The sequence below is a fragment of the Echeneis naucrates genome, chromosome 20, assembly GCF_900963305.1.
Source record: "Echeneis naucrates chromosome 20, fEcheNa1.1, whole genome shotgun sequence".
Lineage (NCBI taxonomy): Eukaryota > Metazoa > Chordata > Actinopteri > Carangiformes > Echeneidae > Echeneis > Echeneis naucrates.
The window spans coordinates 8,335,089-8,355,813 of NC_042530.1; the positions used below are offsets into that span (position 1 = coordinate 8,335,089).

General features: G+C 40.9%; 1 protein-coding gene across 3 annotated transcripts in view; it reads right to left on the reverse strand.

The window, feature by feature from the left end:
• prex2 (phosphatidylinositol-3,4,5-trisphosphate-dependent Rac exchange factor 2) overlaps positions 1-20,725 on the reverse strand; it is a 77,316-nt gene that overhangs the window by 30,606 nt on the left and 25,985 nt on the right. For all 3 annotated transcript variants that reach the window (XM_029529390.1, XM_029529389.1, XM_029529391.1), the window contains exons 11-23: positions 16,639-16,739; positions 15,626-15,729; positions 15,487-15,536; positions 11,855-11,930; positions 10,923-10,995; positions 9,460-9,602; positions 9,036-9,128; positions 7,802-7,950; positions 7,612-7,697; positions 5,897-6,033; positions 4,228-4,345; positions 3,412-3,596; positions 1,716-1,877 (exon numbers count right to left, since the gene is read on the reverse strand). In XM_029529390.1, the coding sequence (XP_029385250.1) occupies positions 1,716-1,877; positions 3,412-3,596; positions 4,228-4,345; positions 5,897-6,033; positions 7,612-7,697; positions 7,802-7,950; positions 9,036-9,128; positions 9,460-9,602; positions 10,923-10,995; positions 11,855-11,930; positions 15,487-15,536; positions 15,626-15,729; positions 16,639-16,739 (1,477 nt within the window). The remainder of the gene's footprint in view (positions 1-1,715; positions 1,878-3,411; positions 3,597-4,227; positions 4,346-5,896; positions 6,034-7,611; positions 7,698-7,801; positions 7,951-9,035; positions 9,129-9,459; positions 9,603-10,922; positions 10,996-11,854; positions 11,931-15,486; positions 15,537-15,625; positions 15,730-16,638; positions 16,740-20,725) is intronic.

The following is a 20,725-nucleotide window of genomic DNA, read 5'->3' on the forward strand; positions in this document are numbered from 1 at the left end:
AACCTGAGCGCTTGGATCCAGTAGAGCTGATACAGAACATTTTACCAATTTCACTTCTTTGCGGTATTTTGTTGCACTTTCCTTGAACCATTCCGTCACAGGGCCTGCATCCTGTGTTGGATGTTACACAACAAATGCAATAAACCAATTGGATCATTTTCTAGCAACTTGTGCGACAACATAAGCACAACATAATTTATACAAGAACTGAGGGACTTAAAGCAAACATCCCTCCTCCAATCTCAGATGGATATAGAATGAAGCTGCAGCTCCAAGCCAGCTGATATGGTCACATCTCACCACATTTCCTGTCTGGCCCCAAATGGTCACTCCTGCTCTGTATTACTGTCCTGCTTTTTACCTTCTTTCATTCTTCTGTATACATTTCTTCTCTGCTTCTTCCCCTTTCATCCCTTCCCCTCCTTTCTCTCAAGGGGTCTGAAAAGGAATGCTCCTTTACAGGATGAGCGCTTTCATAAAAAAAGTCCTGGCTGTGGCTTATGGCTATTTTAAGTGACTGATAATTAATCCAAGGCTCACACTAATGTTGAGTCAGATATTTTCCTCTCTTTCATGCACATTTGCACGCATTCGGATGTTTTGCCTGGACACATGCTTGCAGATGTGAATTAAAAAAAAAACAAAACACAACAATATACTGGTTGTAACCTAATTATGGACAAAGCACTAGATAATACCACCCAATCAGTGATACGTTTGCAATGTACGAACATGCCTCTTGGCTAATTATTTCCTCTTCACTCCTCAGGTTATTAAGATTCATCCATCAGAGGAACCATGAAAGTAAAACTATGTAAAAAAAAAAAAAAAAAAAAGTTTCTGCATCGGATGCTTCCTGCTTCTATTACTGCCTGAGAATTGCAGCAGACAAAATCAAATTTAAGCTATATTGAAAATATACAAATATATAAGCAACATCATCCAGACTAGAGAGAGACTGATGAACAGCTTATGGGATTCAGGATAGTTAGTAGGAGTGTGCATCTTTCCAAAAAAATATGATTTCATACGCATCTAGATAGATGAGGAACAATATTAGAGAGGATAGATTTTTAAAATGGAACAATTCGGTTTGATTAAACTCAGCAGGAATTGATGGAATCTGATACAGCTCCTTGTTTCGAGTAGACAATCCTTATTAAAATTACAAATTAAAATAAGTTAATGTTTTAAATCGGACATTGCTTACCTTCAACTAGATTTATCGAAGACCAGGGACCACGTTTTTTTTGTTTGTTTGTTTTTTTTTTTACTTTTGACACATGAATGCTGAAACATGTCGTGATTATCACTGTAACATATTGCATTATGAGAACTTTACAAAGCCCCTCTGACAATGAAAACAAACTTAATGGTGCGTTGTTCTTTTGCAAACAGCACATCTGATGTCACCATGGTGTCTGGAGTTTTATGAGCGCAAATGCATGTTTGTGTGTGTGTGTGTGTGTGTGTGTGTGTGTGTGTGTGTGTGTGTGTGTGTGTGTGTGCATGAGCTGCAGACACCGAGCAGACGGATGATTCAGCAGCACATTAACATTAAACCAATTTCTAACTTTGTAATCAGGCCATCCACCGTTTCATGTTACATTCAGACTGATCAAGGGGTCAACGTATCGATGCATTTGCATCTTCTAAATCAAAACGGATTTTTTGATTGAAATTGTTTATTTTTGCACCCCAAATACAGTGGTTACCTTTCTGTAGTTAGTGATGCGCCGATTGATGTGTTCCACTCTGTCACCACACATGGCACTAAAGCGCACCTTCAACTCCTCTGGAATCACATCACAGCTGGAACTCAACCTGCCACACATCTGCACCATTGTGTCATCATTTCGCGCCAGGGCCTCAAGGATCTGGTCAAAGAAATGCCAAACAAACACCAGGTTGATTAATATTTAGTAGGTTGTAAATAAATGACCAAGCAGTTTTGTTCATTGAGAAATAAAAATAAGATTTAGCTGCAGGGTAAATTTCTCTATAAAATATCATAAACAGGTAAACTTGGATGTCTTAAAATGTGCTCTTTATAAATCCAGCCGGGGAGATAAGCCCACATCCCAGATTGTGTAACCAGATTGTGATGCATACACTGTATGTATGTAATGTATGTTAACCTGGATTTTCCTGATCAGAGATTAGATATGAGCAGGAAGTCAGACACAAATCTTTGAACCATCTCAGTGACTTGCACAGTGGGAGAGAGAGAAAAGCAAGGGAGGAAATGCAACAGCTGGACGAAACAAGAAAACCTGAGCAACCTGAAGCACAATATTAAAATTCAACACAACACGGATTTTAAAGAACAGTATGGACTGCTGGGACAGATGTTTATAATAATGCCACACTTTCACTTTGAACGAATGGGGAAACTACTTGAAGCTAGATGGATGATGCTTCCAAAGACTTTTGAAAATGACTACTGTAAATCTAGATCATTTCATGACATGGACCCAATTTATGATCTCTGATAATTTACTATAAAGGAGAAAGATGTTGTTCCTCTGGAAATTTGGCAGCACGATGCTGGAAACTGCTTTTTATTTTCCACCCCTGCATGTGTTCATCTATGTCATGAAATTTCTTTCCTCTGTATGTCTTAAATTAATTATGATCATTCTGTGAACATCACTGTGGGGATGTAAAAAGCATGCATTTAACATAGCTGAGAACTAATATGACAAAAATACAGCTGTCAGTTTTAACTAGCATCAACCCCCTAAATCCTCCCAGAAAAAGAGCTGTTGGCTGTATCAGTCTGTCCTCAAATTGTATTGTACTTCAAAGACAAAAATAAATGCTTAATTTGCGTGTCCCTCTAAATCTGAGCAAAAATGGAAAGTTTTCTTGATGAAACTCTGAATGATGATAAATCTAGTGAAAATTAAATTTCACTTCCATCCAATCAACATCGCCTGCTTCCGTATATCCCAGTGTAAAACAAATGCATTGTCAGGGTTTATTGTTGCTCTCCCCCATCAGGTAACATGCAGCTTTGGGGTGATGAGCACTAAGAGCATAGATGACCTGAAATCTAATAAAGCTCTCTTTCTTTTAAATATAGCCACCTGGTTGTCAAGACAATGTTTGCTACATCAACTCTGATAAAAGTAATTTATAAAATTAATCACTAGAGATGGTTATTCTGATAAAACTTGACTTGACCTAAGGGGCCGTTAGGTAAGCACATCAGATTTGAGCAAAAGTGCAAATATTAATTCTTATTTATGAATCATAACATTCCCGCAAATCAAATTACCACAGTGCCACATTACCAAATGACCGCCTCACACTTAACCTGGCTCCTGGTTGTTCGGAGCAAATACGTTCTCAATTACTGACGTTCGACTGATCAATCAGCCAACGGTCAAGTCGAAATGTCCACAGTACCTTTGCTGTAAGGCTGAAGAATCCTTTGGGTTCAACCATCTTTTCCAGCACGTGACACTTGATGCCAGCTGTGCTGTCATAATCATACACCACTCCGTACTCCAGGTGGACGTTGTCTACCGTCAGACTTACGTGGTCCTTCTTCCCATCAATGATGGCTATGGTGTTGAATTTGTCCATCACCTCTGAGATTTTAGAAAAAGAGAAGGGAAAAGAGACTGTGGTCCAGATTTCTGCTAACATACAAATATGGCACAGCAGATGATCACAAACATTGTGTGGTGATTATGTTTTATGATAAACACAAGTATTCCATATTTTCACCACAAACTGCGTGACAACAGCCATCACACTGTGACAGTGCAGGAGGTTTAAGACCACTATATCTGTAGTTCATTTCCAAAGAAGCCCCTCCCATTTTGGCTTCCTTCCATCTCCCCTCATATGACGAGCAATTCCAAAAACATTAAGTTAACCGGCCCTATGTTAACGCAATGACTTAATATGGCAATAAATCCTGCTCCAGGGCTGTTTGCTATGAAGGGAATAGCTTTCCTGTTTTACTTTCTCATTGGGATCCATAAATCGCAGGGGGGAATTAACACTTGATGAGCCAGAGGAGGCGGCTGTTCTCAGACTAACACACTCCAGATGAGCCTTTTTGGAGCTGTGTCTGATTTGTTAACTGGAGCAGCCAACAGGCTTGTGAACAAGCCTGTGTTATGTCCACAGACACCTTGAGAATAATTTCTTTTCCCAGATGAGTAATTCCCATCATGTAGTTAGTTGTGAATATGCACATGTGTGTGTGGTCACCTTCCACTTTGCACTCAAAGCCGTCTCCATTCTCCTCTGTGGTGGGTTTCTGGTTAGTTTTTTGGTTGTCCTCCTGAGCACTCTCACTATTGTTGTAAACCCATTTTATAGAGTCTTGCTGCATAGGAAAAGAAAAAGATTTTGCCCATTAACAAGCTACAGGACAATGTTTTCATACCTCAAAATTTAAGGAATGATCAAAACATAATAACATAATATCAATTCCTCTGTTTATACAGTGAATTTACACTGAACTTGTATTGAACTGAGTGTGTTTTCACTCACATTAAATCAATTGCAAGCATTACAGTCACACACCCACACAACTGTCAACACAAATTGTAGAATTACTCGTATTCCTCCATTCTGGCTAAAAGGACACATCTACGTACTACTAGAAAGATGGGAGATTAGGAAAAAAAGATTAGGGAAAAAAAAAAAAAAACAGTGCACATGGAAGTATGGTGTGTGTGTTTGTGTGTACATGTGCATGTATTTGGGTTTGATGTCGCATATATAGCTGATCCTGCCCACATATGTGTGTCCATTGTCACAGCTGGGTTGGCAGAGCATACAATGAAAAGCCTTCACAAACATATGGAAACATGGTGCATGGCGAAACCACAAAAGCAAACCCGTGCCAATCTCAGCAACCCATTCTTCCATGCTGCACAGGCCTGTCTGTGTGTGTCTGTTCTTGGCTCTTCACACACAAACTAACAGCAAGTTTTCAGCTCACATGCTGTGTCTGCCACTGGTCTATGGTCTTCTAGTGTATAACCACGCAGACACAAAACAGACAGAGAGACAAAGAAGTTCCTCTGCGCCCATAATTGATGTAAACCAAATCTCTTCTAGTGTTGGAACCCTGTAATGCTTCATTAAGCCTGAAGTCCCAGCAGGGCTCAATTACAGCTACACACTACAGTAACTCCCACCATACACATCTCTGGGTTTCTATTTTCACACAGTTTCACCACCTTTAACAGGTGGACTAAGCTCTGCTACAGTCAACCACTCTTCCGGGAATAAAAATGGATAGCGTATGAGCCCGTTCCTCCATCTTTCTCCTCCCATCCCCCAGCTCTTTTACCCATCCTGAGCTTCAGCTCCTGCCAGATCCTTTCCCACCTCCAACTGCAGCCTGCCAGTCTCCCAAGGCAGGCCCACTGCTGTGAGCCAGGGGTCAGCACTGGAGGAGCCAAAACTACTATTATTTCAGCGTAATGACCCAAGGCAAGGAAAGATGGCGTCAGGAAGGGGGAGAGATATGAAGGTAAACTGGAGCAAGGAGGTCCGCTTGCAGTTTCTTTTTCTCACGGTCAACTGGTTCTTGTTTTTACATTTCTTTGGTCTTTTTTGATCTCACACACTTTTCCCGCCATCTACTTCTATTGCATAACCTTCAAATCAGGAAGCCAATGATTTAAAATATATCAACTTTTTCCCAGTGTTCATGGGAAATGAAAGAGTGACCTTTATTAGGCAATAATTATAAAGCCCAAAGGTCCTGATAAAATCAACCTCCACAAAGAAATTCTTCTTCTGGCATCTTCATTTATTCTTATTGTAGTTGTTTTGCAGTAAGTTTATTTCTTGTTATGCAAATCCAAATTGGTAAAGATGAGTTTAACCATCAGTATACTTCCATTTCCCTTTCCCGTCTCACCTGTGTGGGTCGGCGGTACTTCCTGCAGGCGGTGACATGAGCTATGACGCTGGCGTGGCTCTCTTTGCTCACATTGATGCCATTCACCTTGATGATGCACTGGCCTGGGTGGAGGCCAGCGATGGCTGCAACCGTGCCTGGCGTGAGGCAAAGACACACAGAAGAGAGAGGAGAGGCGTCAAGGGCAACAACCAGTGATCATTATCACACAGGTGTCCTGAAACAAACACCAGCACGTCCCATTAAATAGCTGTCATACCTTCTACATCCTGTGCACAAAATTGGGTTGAGCAACATTCCTTTTTTTTCCCCTTCTATTTACAACTGTATTTCCTGTTTTGGCAGCTCAGGAGTGCGAGAGCAACGTAAGAGGAGGGGGAGTTGTTTATCTGAGGTAGATGAAGGCCTCGCTGAGGGATGTGATTCAAACTATAAGAGAAGCTCAAGGTTTACAGCTATCTGAAGGAAGTGCATGGCAGACTAAATAGTCCTACCGTTTGTTTTCGTAGCTCTTTTAAGCACGACTACCCCACTTTGAAATATATAGTGTCTGCATTGCATTCAAAGCATTTAAAAAATGAAATTGTTCAGCTGACGGTTATTTGTTGCTTGATGTGTTTTCATAGGAATGTATACAAACAGACAGGTCCACTGCACTAGAACAGAAAAACTACGGACCAACAGCGAAGTGTGACAGTTCAGACAGCGAGGTCATGAACGGCTGCTTGACAAGATACACAACTGCATCTCTAGCCATGATTCAGTTTCTGTTTGGAAACAGTTGAAAGTATTTTTTTTTATTAATATGTATATTTACCAATGCCTGGACATATGTTTGACAACCCATCAAATAGTTCTGGAGACTCTTGATGGTGCTGCTTGAGCAAAGGCGATCAAAAGATCAATCAAACTGAAACACTGACCAATAATATTGCCAAGATTTATATAAAGCATGGCATAAAATTGACAATGCAGAGACCCCTTTTTTTTTTTTCTCATGATAAACGTTTTCTTTCAACTGCTGCGTATTGCCTCATCTTTCCTCCCATTCCTCTAAGTTCCTCTGTCTCTAATTGGCATTACCTGCTCCTGTTGACCCCGCAACACCAGGGGACAGCAGCTGTTCTGACAATGTGAGGGATTAGACACCTCCTACATCAGCAGCTCTGTCTTGAGGGATCAGAGCATCTATTTAGAGACACAGCAGGTTCCCAGGCAACCACACCATCAAAACCAACATATGCACGCGCACGCACACACACACACACTTAGATTGCTTAAGGGAAAATAACAAGAGTCAATTCCCCTGGGAAAAGCCAGACAAGGCCTGGATTGTTTTCTGATTGGACCATATCTTATTCCAGGACTGATAGCAGTACTACTAAACATGATGTGTTCAGGAATTGGAGGGAAAGATGGACTCTGATGAACTTCGGACACAGAAAAATGGGAAAACGTACATTGCAATCATTGTTATGCAGAAAATGAATACCTAACTAATTCCCATTTCTAGTGGGACCATTAACCAACCAGCTGAGCCACACGAAGAGCACGGTGAGGGAGGGGGATTGGCCTCTTGCAGCCAAGTCATGCACACCCCCACAGGCTGGTGTGGCAGCTGCTTCCCAGCTGTGCCACAATAACAGAGAAGTGATGGGAAGGCTTTTTGCTGATGAAGCCAGACAGCTCAAGTGGCAGAGGCAGAGATTTCTTACCTCTCCCAACTGCATGGACCACAGATGGACCAAAGCCTCGGATCTGGAAGCCTAGCCCATCAGCCGAGTCTGGGATTTTTACTGTTCTGAACACAAGAGGAGCGAAAAGGAAATGAATCATGCCGTTGAATGAAGGCTTTTTTTATAGTTACAACCACACTGGTGAATACAGAATACAGATATGACTTACTCTCTTGGCTTGGTGCTGACTAGGACCCGGAGGGGTCCCTTGCTGCCGAAGCATTGCCTGAGGAGAGCTTCTACTTCAGAGAAAGGCCTGAGGAACACCAGGTCTCCATTTATGGCAAACAACTTCTTTCCCACCTCCAGTCCAGCCATCTTTCAATAAATTCGTAACAGAAAATATTTCAATAAAACATATGGTATACAACAAACACATCAAACAGAGTGATGTTTGGCATTTATTATGTTTTCAGCTACAACTTAACTTTTCGAGTTAAATTCTTAAATGATTTGAATAGATGACATCAAGGAGAGCACACACTCCCATTCAGTGCAAACAAAATGGAAGAACTTTCATCTACAACTATCCAGCTGGATCCTGTTTTGGATTTCATATTGAATATTTTAAAGATAGCACATACAATGCCAGTCTCTATGCAATCCAGAACCTCCAGGAGCATTCAGTGCTACTTCAAGGCTGGAGAGAATTATGGGTCATACGCTCAGAGTCATCACATTTGCATTCAAACTCCTCTGTGCCATTTTCTTCCAGCCACAAAGCAAAACCCCAAAGAAAACCTCAACAATATGGAGTCATTTAATGTGCTCAACTTCTGTATGGAAATGCTCCTGACATTAGCATCAGTGTCCATCACCAAGGAGCACGTTTAGCCTTGAAGCAAAGCGCTAAGACTGTTATGTAACTGAACCACAGTTTGGGATCAGGAGGCTTCTTCTGACTGCTTGGCAGAATAATTTGTGGGAAATAAAATCACATACAAAAGAATCATGTTGGATTACAAAGGGAACACGCTGCAGTGCCGTGGACAGCCCTACCATGTTACCACAGAGATTACATGGATTTACTCTTCACAGTGCAATATATAAATCCATTCAGTAAGGACTTTGTTCCAGCTTAATTCATGAAATTTTAATTTTGGAAATCAATAAAGTGGATTTTCTGACACAAAGGAAATGGCTTTCATATCTAGTTCAACTTAGGTTAGAACTTAAACAAGCAATTTTTCTAAATTGTAATTGTAATAGAGCTTTCTTCTTCCAAAGATGCATCCAAACCAATGTGGACAGGTTCTGGATCAAAAATTTTTAACTTATATCTATATTGACCTGGTCAGCAATGTGGCCATGCAAAAAAAATCTTTGTGTAACTACAACACAAGTAACCAAGGCCATAGTCCTGGTTGTGTATGTACACTATATATGTGAACGTGTATTCTCACCTCAGCTGGTGAGCCCTTTTCTACAGATTTGATGATGGGCACTCTGTTCCTCTCCTCCAGAGTGAAGCCATAGCCTCCATCACTGGGTCTTATCTGGAAAATAACACAGCTCCAATCAGCTAAAGCCCAAGCCAGGAGACCAAGACCATTCTTACAGAGCACAAACAGACACAGAGACCGGCAACCTAGATAGCAGGTAAGGTAATTTTGCTCACTCCTCTGAAAAGAATGCTTACTGAGGTATAAAATAGACTTCTGCGGTTTTATGACTTTTCTTTTTTGCGGCCACATGTTTCAAAATGATTTAGTGTGTCTTGGATTCTTCCCAGTAGTGAGGACTATATAGCAAAGTCATGGCATCTTACACAGACTGAAAGCTAATAAATCAATAAGCCACCAAGAAGTACTGCAAGTGAGTACTCACCAAGAGAGACTTGGAGATGACATTCTCTACTATTTTCAGGTCATGCTTCATGGGTTTATGTTTTGTGTTGGAGCCCTCCATCTCCTCATCAGCAAAGAAACGGAACAGCAAGGGTTCATCCTTAAATTCACTCTTTTCCAGCACTGATGGAGGTGACAACAAAGACATGAATGTGAGTAAGTGAACAAACAATTAAACAGAAACTGGCAATAAAGAAAATACTATTTTAGATCACAAAGAAGTAAAACACTTTTTATGCTTATAGTTTTTTTAAATACATAAGCATGGCTAGTAGTATACATATGTAATTTGGAATAAATAGAATAAAAGATTCAATATCAGTGTATCAGAAGTAAGAATATGTTTACACATCAACATGTAGAATCTGGTTCTGTGTCAAGATTTGAATTCAGCATTTTTCATTAAATTGAGGGATTTAAATTGTATTGTATTCAATTAGTATTCAATCGTGTAATGCAACACACCAACTGGAGCACGTCTAAGCACTTACACACCAAATGCACAAATACACATACTGAAAGAGAGGAAAACCCCACTTTCATGATAAAGTATCACTTTTGAATGAACCCGGTCTCCACAGTAACATAACGCCTTCAACAAGACTTTAATTTCAAAACAATGACTAGCCCTGAGGGGAAAAACAGAGTTTCCTTCTAACATTCTCTCACCTCATTCGCCTCCAGATCAGATTGAGAGCCAATAGTTTTAATAGCTACATCATCAGGCCAAATAACTTACTGGCATGACTGGTGAAATTGCTTTCTAGCTTGTGGAAGTGAAAGGAAGTTTGATGGCTGGGACTATTATGTTTCATAGACGTGCTGGTAATTTGTAGTGAGGTTTGAACTGTGCGCAGATTGCAGTGGTTACATCATAGGGGCACACACACCATGCTGTGCATTCTGTAGTGTTTATGATGTTGACTTGGGCGCAAGAGGCATTCAGAGTTAAAAACAAGCCTGACTCATAAACAAACTGTAACCATGGCTACTGACTGTTTCACACTTAAATTTACAAACCATGCATCATCTGCCAAGCTCTCAGAGCAAAAGCAAACCATGCATGTACCCTGCACTTGGTCAGTTAAGTCATATGCAAAAGTATGCATGAAGTTAGTGATATAAGGCTATGCCTGAATACAGCCACAGCCCTAACCACACAGTTTGAGACATATGCACGCATACACACATAGAAATTCATCACTGGATTGGAAAAAGTTCTATTCTTGAAGCGTGTCAAAGGGATTATGAGTAGAAATGGAAAGAGAACAAGAGCGGTGGTGTTCTTATTCACAATGCTAAATGTAAGCACCCTATGAGTGGTTTCTCCAAACCATTCCACTCTCATTTAGTTTGTGATGGAGAGGATTCCACGGTTTGTGCACAGTAAGATCGCAACTTTTTTTGGTCAGCTGAAATCCTCAGTATTGAAAAGCGCAGTACCGTGATGCATGAAGCCATTGTCACACAGCTCCACCCCCAGGATCAATGCCTCCTCCCTCGTTCGGCAGTCCCCCTGTATCGCAATGACGCGGAAGAGAGAAACAGTGGATGCAGAAGAGAAATAGGACAAATTAGACATAAAGAGCGGACGGAGTAAATGAGTGGTGAAGAAAAGGGGAAAAGGCCATGAGAGAAAATGAAGCAGAAAGTGAAACAAAACAAAGAACATTGTGTGTTTAGAGAACCAGCAAAATGTCACTCTCACACTCCCCTTTGTTCCTACATCCAAAAGCCCTGAGGCCAACAGAGCCACTCCACTGTCCTCCACACTCCAGCACAAAACAGCCTCAACAGCCAAAATCATGTCTACACAGCAAAGTGTGACAGCTCTTGAAGTCCCACTGAAGGAGTCAGAGCTCTTCTGACTAGCTGTGTTTAACACATTTCTATGAACGGCCACATACACACACACACACACACACACACACATTCCACACCCACAGATGTGATGTCTGCCATTGATTCAGTGGTGGTCGCCCTATACATTTCTTTCCTTTGTGGTCATCCTGGACAGGGCTATCAATCTGTCAACCTCAAAGCTTTTTCTTGTCAAAATCAATTAAACTTAGCCGTCAAATCAATTCTGTTTTCCTCCCTTTATTTCCTTTTGCTCTGCTAATCTTCATGTCTGACGGTAAGAAACACTTTGTTGTCTCACTCTCTTTCCTCTGTGGCACATTAATTCTGACCCTGCTGTTTTGACAATAGCCCCTTGCATCATCTTTCAACATTTCTGTGATGATATAAGGCGGCAAATTATTCTTCCTTTGATCATCTATTCATGTGTTAAATTATGCAATTGTATCAACTCTTTGAAAGTAATACTATGACTATTAAAATATTACTATGGGTGAAGCAGCTTTAGGGCTCACCTGTGCAATAAGCCAGTCTATCAGCTTGTTGGCCATCACCACTGATTTGTAGGTCCTCAGATGGTAGTCTTTATCCCTAGAAGAACATCAGAGCAGAAAACATGAGGAGGATGAAACAAATCAAAAATTCAACCTTGAAGTAAGGAACAAAGTTTTTCTATGGCTGCAACTTCAACATCGAAAACAATTCCTCTATTCACCAAGAGCCATCTCCGTCTTGTTTTGATTATATTTCTGCTGCATAGTAACCAGCATAGCGCCAACCAAGAGCCCCTTTAAACCTGAATTGCATCATGCCACTATTCAACTTTGTGATTCACTTTAACTATAATAAATTTGGATGGTAAAAATGTAGAGTAGTAATTGCTTGTTTTATTTCTCCTGATATCAAGGCACAGTCTCCCTCTTTAAGCACTGAGAGTTGGATCATAAATCTAAGTGAGTTTCTGACAGTTGGCGACAATTAAAAAAAAGCATTCCTCCGAGCATGGTTGGAAATGGTCCCAGCAGCGTTTGGCCCCGGGATGCCCTATGTCGATCTGGTGCTGCCGTTCTCAGTGTTACTCACACAGCCTCACTATGCCAGACAGCGAGAATGCTGTCTGAAATAGAGCTGCGATTTTCCCATGAACATAGGGGCCTCCCCAGGGACGAGCAGAGGCTGCGCTGTGGGCCGGGAAAGTCCAGAACCACCATGACTTCCACAACTCCATCATTTCCATCACATACAAACAATCACACACAGGCAACCAGGCAACCACACACACACGCCTGTGTGGCACATACAGAGTTCAGACAAGTCAAACGTGACGTGTGGGCCAAGTTAAAGTCCAATCTCAGCTGTCTTGGGCTGAGAATGTGAAGCCTGAGAGGTCAAATGCCGCCCCGTTTCCTCCACAAAGGAGCAGTCCCTTACATAACTGCATTTGACAGCCTGTGTTGGGCTCTGTTGAGGTTTATAGTGCTGATATCACCCGGTGAGGCATGTTACCCTGCCATGACATGCATAAAACCAGTCAATTCCAAGAGGAAGAGAGATGCACCCTGTTTCCCCCTAAACACCATACTGGGGTTAGAGACATTGAGGCGACAGCGGTTGGTGCACAGTGAAGCTGTCAGAGTGAAAAACAGCGGGTAAACAGTGGGCAGCCATATGTCCACAATGAGGAAACAGCAGCTTGAGGAGTAACAGAGGAAAAGGTCAGAGAGCTGGTTTTTAACTTTCTGTGCAAAGAAGAAAGTTTCCCTTGACATTTTCAGCAGAGCAAATGAATGATGAAGGCAAATGTATTTTCTGAGCCTTTTTTGGGGGGGGAATATATTATATGAAGGATGATGAAAGTTTAAAATTTTGATCAACTGCTTTCGGTGCTGGTGATTTACTCAAGCACAATCCCTTTTCTCAAGGTTTTACGCGTTTGATAAATAATGCATTTCTGGAGGGCTCATAAGGATAATGAGGAAAACGTATAAATACTTCTCAGATGAAATTGGCAGGTGTTCCAAATTGTAAGGTAATTTATGAGCAACAAGAGTTTGCAACCTCTACATACTGAGAAGGTTTTGTCATTTCATACTTAAATGCATAACTGAATTTCGGGCGGCTTTAGTTTATAGCAGACATTACCTGCTGTGGAAGGACTCACGGGTTTCTTGTGGCAAACCCAGGGCTGTAAATAGGAGCCCAGAAGCAGTGTGGGTGTGCAGGGGCTGCTTAGTGTGGGCTCCTGCTTTTGCGTCATGCAGCCTGATTGCTCCAATTAAACTCTGGCATTCCCAGGCACTGTGATGCATTGTACTGGGATCTCAGGGAGGGCACTCCACAGATATGCTGACCTTAAAACACACAATTATAGTACACCAACCAAGAATTTTTATGTCAAGAGGTTTGGCCTACACACAAGCAGCAGCAGACTGAATGCTGAAACATCACCCGGCAGGCTTTCCAGCAGTTGGATCAAACATAAATACAGAGGAAGCTTCTATGCTGGAATACACTCAGGATCAACATGCCCCTTCAGCTATGGTACAGTTTTATTGGTTTGAAATTAAAGATTTTCTTCAGGCCATTTGAAATTCAGCATAAACAGGAAACCTTTATATAGTGCTTTGCAGTAAAACACATTAGCAGGCTGCATCCAAAACACTATTCAAATGGAACAACAGCACAGAAAACCAAAGCATGCATCAAATTACTCCAATAAAATGAGATTGCTCAGCTTCTAACTCTGTAAGACAAAAAGATGTTTCATTACACGTGCCAAAACTGCTATAAAAAAAAACCCCACCTGTTTTACATTTGCATTTAAGTGGCTGTTTAATTGGTTTGTTTGATGTTTGTGCTTTCACATATTTATACTAATGACCAAATGTTGGATACTTTGGCATTAGCTAAGTGGAGAGATCCTTCTTAATTCCAAGTGTGTATGTTGATAACAGATAAAGGAACAGCAGAGTCATTCCAATTTCAGCTACAAAAGCCTAAAACCAAAGTTCATCTTCACATGTCAAAACAGCTGCTTAGTATTATGTTGCGTGCCGAAAAATTGGAAGCTTAATTCCTGCAGCTTGACTCTGTATCAAGCCTTTCAGGGCAAAGGATCAATGTGCTGCCAGTTCCACTCAAGGAAATGCTGCAGACATTTGTATTTTAAGTGAATGGCCCCAATAAAATGCTTTGTAACATAAATTTGTAGCCGCGATGAATCCCATCTTAGCTTAAATTTAGAAACAGCAAGAAAAAATAACAAAAAGTTTGCATCTTTGGAGAAAACATTCTCATCTTAAGGTCCATTTACTCGCTGGCTTTCGATTCCTTACCGCAGTCTTCATATAACCACTTGCTTAGTTTTCATGAAGATGGATCATTGACATACATAGTTCAAGCTCAGGAGGTATTAAAATTTCACCCACAGGATTTTGAAACAAGGACAATGAGATGCGAGTTGAATTGAATATTTTTGTTGAGTCATATTACTTTTATTACTCATATTAGTGAGTACTTGGGGTTGTGTTTGAAGAAGAAGAACCTTTATGATGATGAACACCATGTGATGCGTTTAAAAGCTCAAGAAATTGGAAGGGAACCTCAAGTTAAAAACACAACAACAATTTTCCAAAGTCAAGAACAAGATTTGATGTATAAATCCTGATGCAAAAGATTCAATTTTAATCCCACCATTCTGTTCAAACAACATACCATCTTGGTATTTTGTTTACATATTTGTTACTACTCTGACATTGTTTACCATCCCAGTGTTCCCACAGGCAATTAAATACCGACAATCTTCTGTCAGCACAGAGAGCTCTGTTACAATGTTAGCCATTTATCTCTATTCCTAAAGTGCCCAAACTACTTGCAACATCTGATAAACTCAATCTTCAACAGCTCATCTGTGTTTTGAGACTGCACAGATAAAACCCGCCAAGCTCGATCACCCACTGTTCCCTGCTGCACTCCATCCCCATCTGTGCCAACTCCTTCTTAGTCAACTTCTCTTCAAAACAATGAGCTCATAGTTCATCGTGATATTTCTCTCCTCCACTCTGGCAGCTTCGGGTTATTTTTTGGAGCAAAAGCCAGACGCTAAGCTGTTGGTGCCCCACCTGGCTGGGCTGCAATGATGGCTTACCTGATGACGGGAGTGAAAAGGCTGTGAAGTCGGCAGAAGAGTCGAACACCCTGAGAAAAATAAGAGAGCAGCTGTAAGTTGCATTTTTTTATACATTCATGAAGTGGGATTTTAATTCAGTCGGACTGTGTTGGTCTACCTTTGATATGACATCATGCATGTCACTTCTGGGGTGGTATGTGCCATCGTCGTAGCGGAAGCGGTACAGCACAGGCTCAGGTTTGAACTGGTGTTTGTCTGTGACTAAAAATGCAACACAGAACATAAGCAGGTTTCTGAAAAGTGATGTGCCTGAATGAAAGAAACAAGCAAAAAAGCCCAAAAGCCTTAAAGAGCATTATTCTTCTGGCTACAAATTACACACTAAAGTAAGTTTATAAAAGTAAAGCAGTTACCAGTCACAGATAGCAGAGCTGCTCAGAGCTCCCTGCTCCTCTTGCTTTAGGGGACTCAAAGACAGTCCCATGTACAGTAATAGCAGTCGGCTCTATATTCTTGGCTGCAGTTGTCCAGGTTCCATTAAAGGTTTTTATTAATAGATATTCTATCGTTTTTCACATGGGGAATTCTTCCTGCACTGCGAGAGAGCTTAGAGGGCCTTGGATTTATTCCTTTCCATCAGGAACAGCTCTAAAGCCCAATCTCATTTCTCTTTGAGGAAGCAATAAAGCAACCCCGAGTGATTTAAGATACAACTTGGCTTGGGGCCATACTCTTTTGAGGAAAAAAATACATGCACAACAGTACGCACCATTTAGTGTGAATGCAAAGCTTTAGCCATCTTAAGCCTCATGCGCTAAACACACTTGTTACCTAAAGCCACAGAACAGCCACTGAGCAGATATTACACAAACGTTAAAGCAAGAAGAGATTCATATTTATAATGTCTTAACCCTAACCCTAAACATTTTAAACATAAATAAGACAGCTCCATCTACATTGAAGGATCCAGCCAGGGATCAATTGCATCTTCAATAAGAAACATTCATTGGATACAGTATGGTTAGTGATTAGGTCAGGCATTGGAAGGCATTTGCAAGCTCTACATCATGCAGCACAAAGTAAATTAGACTGGTAGATTTCTTTTTAGACATGAGGCAATGGCTGATCAAGCAGGTCAGGGGGGCGGGGGGCGGGATGCTGAGGGCTCACCGTGGTGGATGAGGCCATTCTCTAGCAGAGCTTGGCCAAGGTGAACCCCTTCCTCTGGGTTGCCTGTCTCGCCAATTTCCATCAGCCATGACACAAACTCACTGGGGAAACACAACGGCGGAATTAATTTACAACAGACTGACACAGGCATAATGTGATCACATCACAATAAAGAAAATCACAACATTCCTTTTGTGTGTAATCTGTGGAGAGAGCTATGATTTTATGTGTTTTTCTCTACAAATGGGGAAAAAAAGTTTCTGCTATTGCCATCATTTTCACTTTATTTAAAGTTAAATAAAGTCAACTTTATTGAAATTGATTTCTGCCACGCAACAAACATTTCTTTGGAAGAGATGAATGATTTATTTCCTGTTTGCATTGCATCCGTTTGATAAAACAATCAGCAGGCTTTAATTGGCATGTCTTTATTTATTTTGGAAGAAGGATTTAACACTATCAAATTAGAATTTACTTGGAAGTTCTCATTGAAAAATGCACTGTTTTTTTTGCGCTGCATCATTTACAACTGGGAAACAAACCCACCACAGAATCAACAAACAGCATCCACTCTTCTGATGGCCCAAATGAGCTTAATAGGATAATTCTCCGTAATTGAGTGATTTCCAGAGAAAGAGAGAGAGAGCACAAGAAGAGGGAAGAGGACGGAGCAGGCATTGAAGCAGTAGCTTATCAGATTACATCCTCAATGTGCTGTCTCCCCACAAAAGCCAAACAAACACGACCAGCAGCACCATCAGAATTCTGTGGAATTCACTTTCAGGCCAAGAAGGGGCGGCCTGGTGTCAGCAAAAAGCCAACAGGAGAATTTAGAAACATTTTCAGGGAAACATCTGACCAAACAGCCCACCTCCAACATTTTACGCTCTTTAGCCACTCATCCCTGATGCCTTTTCTCCCCACAAAAGACCACAGGGGAAAACACAAGTCTATAACAATGTCAAATTGTCAACCTTTTACCATGGAGGGAAAACACCCAGAAAGTTTGGACTCAGAAGCTCTCTTGGCCTCAAGCAGATTAGGGTCACATAGGCAATAAACAGTTTCAAGCAGTTGAAATGAAAATTGGGCAGAATGAATGGTGCAAATGTTTTGTGATTATCTCACTGGATAGAAAACGGTGGTGTCACTTCCTGGATGTTTATGATATTCCCAATGAAGAAGTTTAGCTGAGACAATGCTACTTTAAAGAAAGTACAATTTGTGCTCATAAGATTAATTAAAATGTAAACATTTTTCTCAAATGTGTTTAATATCCAATAGCTATTATTGGAAATCAGCTTTTCAGGGTCTTTAAGGTAATAGGAAACACACTTAGAGTACTCATTTCTCATTTTACATAAGGGGGTATTTTCATTTTCTTGTGTGGTGGTGTGTGTGGAAGTGAAAGAATACCAATCACATATTGCATCTGTATGCCAAATATTAAGTGCCAGCAGGTAGCTGGTTAGCTTAGCTTAGCATAAAAGCGGGAAATAGTGGTTATCTCACTGATTCTAAAGCTCACACACACCACAGATGACTCTTATTTAACTTGCCAGTTTGCAGCTGCTGAAAAACCAGAACTTTTTTTGTATATACACTCTACTTTTAGCACAGACAAAACAAAGGAGGTGCAGGTGTTGGGTTTTTAATAGCTTTGGACAAAGCTATGCTGCAGTACAAGCTGTTTCCTCTTGTTTCCAGGCTAATTGCTAAGCTAAACTAGCTGGCTGCTGCCTGTAGCTTGCACCTGTGCACGTTGCACTTGAGGGCTTTTCATCAACATCCATCACAACAGCTGATAAAGGTGTCTGCCATATGTAGATAAGATTAATACGTTGAGTCTCTTTGCTTTCTTTGAAATTGTGAGGTAACTGCAAGCTATGAGGCTGTCACAGACGGTTGCTTTGATGGATTACGCTGTCGCAGGAACTAAACCACAAATACGATTGTACTATTTAAAGGGGAGGAGTTTAAGACCTCGAAATAGCTCTTGGCCTTAAAAAAAAAAAGAAAAAAAAACCCAAACAAACAAGGAAGAGCAGAAAGAGAATAAAGGCAAAGCATTTCACAATGGAGGGAGTGGGGCGAGTTGAGGCCATAGGCAATGTGGCTTTCATCAGAGACATACCATGCTGGTTCCAATTCAAAAGTTACGCCTACAAGTAATCATCTCCAAATCATGGCAGACAGGGGCAGTACAGATGGGCTAAGGATGTCTTTTCGCCCACAAGAGGTCATCCAGGTGACCAAACTGTATACAGAGGGATAGATTTTGAAGAGGAGCTTCCCTCAGTAGGATCCTGTTAGACTCAATGAGGTGCCTACATATGACCAATGTTTGATCCTTCTAATCTTTTTAGCTGACAGATCCATTCTTCCTCCGGACCACACTTCCTCTGGTGTTGTCTGTGTGGACCAAAAGCAGAAAGTAACTAGTCATTCCAAACCACCATGTGATGTAACTTGGCCACAGCTATGTCCAGTTGGACTTCTGTTTTGTTTTGGGGTTTTTTTCATGATTTTAAAAATAACAGGGATTTTGAAATTACTGTGTAAGTTAGGGTGATTTTCAGTGTGATTACTACCAGTCAAAACATCTCCATAAATTTTAAACAAGCGGAGAACATGGGTCCATGTGAAATGTGAGCGGACATGTACATTTGTAAATTTGTTTTGGGATTTCAAAAGTCAGGTCAGAGAAGCAGGTTTAATGACTTTCAGATAGCACAGCATCATTGTTCTATAAAAAGAGTCTTGGCCTTCACACAACTTTTTTTTCCAATTTTGTGTTCCAACACGAAAAGCTCTTCATTCAAAGCTGTAGATTTTATTATGCTGATCCAACTTTGTCACTCTCTCAGTCTCACACTTTGTGTTTCTCACACATGCCTACAATATAGAAAACACATAACTGTAAATGGGTACCTTGAGTTGAATGGGAAGAATAGATATAAGAACTGACTTTACAAGTTTCTGCACTTCCCTTTGTTAGGGGAGCAAGAGGTGTACCATCCCATCAAGATTTCCTATAAAAAACCTTTCAGGCTTAGTAAAAAGAATATTTCATCACGGTGGGAAGTTTGAGGATCAAGCAGTTCTGGTTGTTAGAGCAACAGAAAAACAGGAACCGATTGGATCTACAGTGAGTATTCCCATAAGCTCTGGATTCTGAAGGGCTCTGCAGAAAATCCACAACTCAATTTTAGATGTGTTTTCCTCTACAGGATTAAATCCCTGGAAAACTGTATGACACCAAGACATCCATATCTGATAAGATGAAAGCAAGGTGAAAGAAGGGATTCTACTCATGCATTTTTCAAAAAGCTCAAGGATGAGATTTTGAGCAAAGCATCTTTTCCAGAAAGTCTTCGCCTGTCAGGAAACGCAGAACATGTCTGGACTCATTAGAAGTATATATGAAGAGTGCCTGGGCTGAACTGTGAAAACTAAAGGACACAACAAAATAATGAAAATGTAACAAACCAACACAACAGGAGCTGCTTATTTGGGCCCTCTGTTGTAGTCACTTCATGGATACCTCTACAGAGAGCTGATTGTAATATAACACGGGTGCGGGAGAAAGCGGGCAGTCAGCTGAGCCACACAGGGATATCGCCCTCTGATTTGTGACTGGCACTCATTGGCCAATCTGTCCCCAGACACCACCCCAGTAATCCTTAAATAAGATTCATAGGCTAAATCTGGCAGGATTTGATTTTCCCATGACTGAGGCGGAAGATATACATAACACACAGGCTCCTGAACAAAAAGTGTCATTGCTTTCTTCTTCCCAGCTGCTGTTTCAAAAATCCTCCTGAATTTAAAAATTAAAGCAGATCAGAAACTGATCTTTGTAACAAAAGTGTAAATCCGCTCTAGTTGCTGAACCAGCACCTATTTTATGTGAAATAAGAAGAATCACAAATCTGAAGAGTAGCAGAGCTAGATGTAGATACTCACTGTGGGTCTATGTAACACCGTTTGACACACACAGTCCTTCACAGTTACATATCTCACAATGATGTGATACAGAGGAAACCACAAGGACGCACCACTTCGCTGCTTCCTCACTGGACAAACC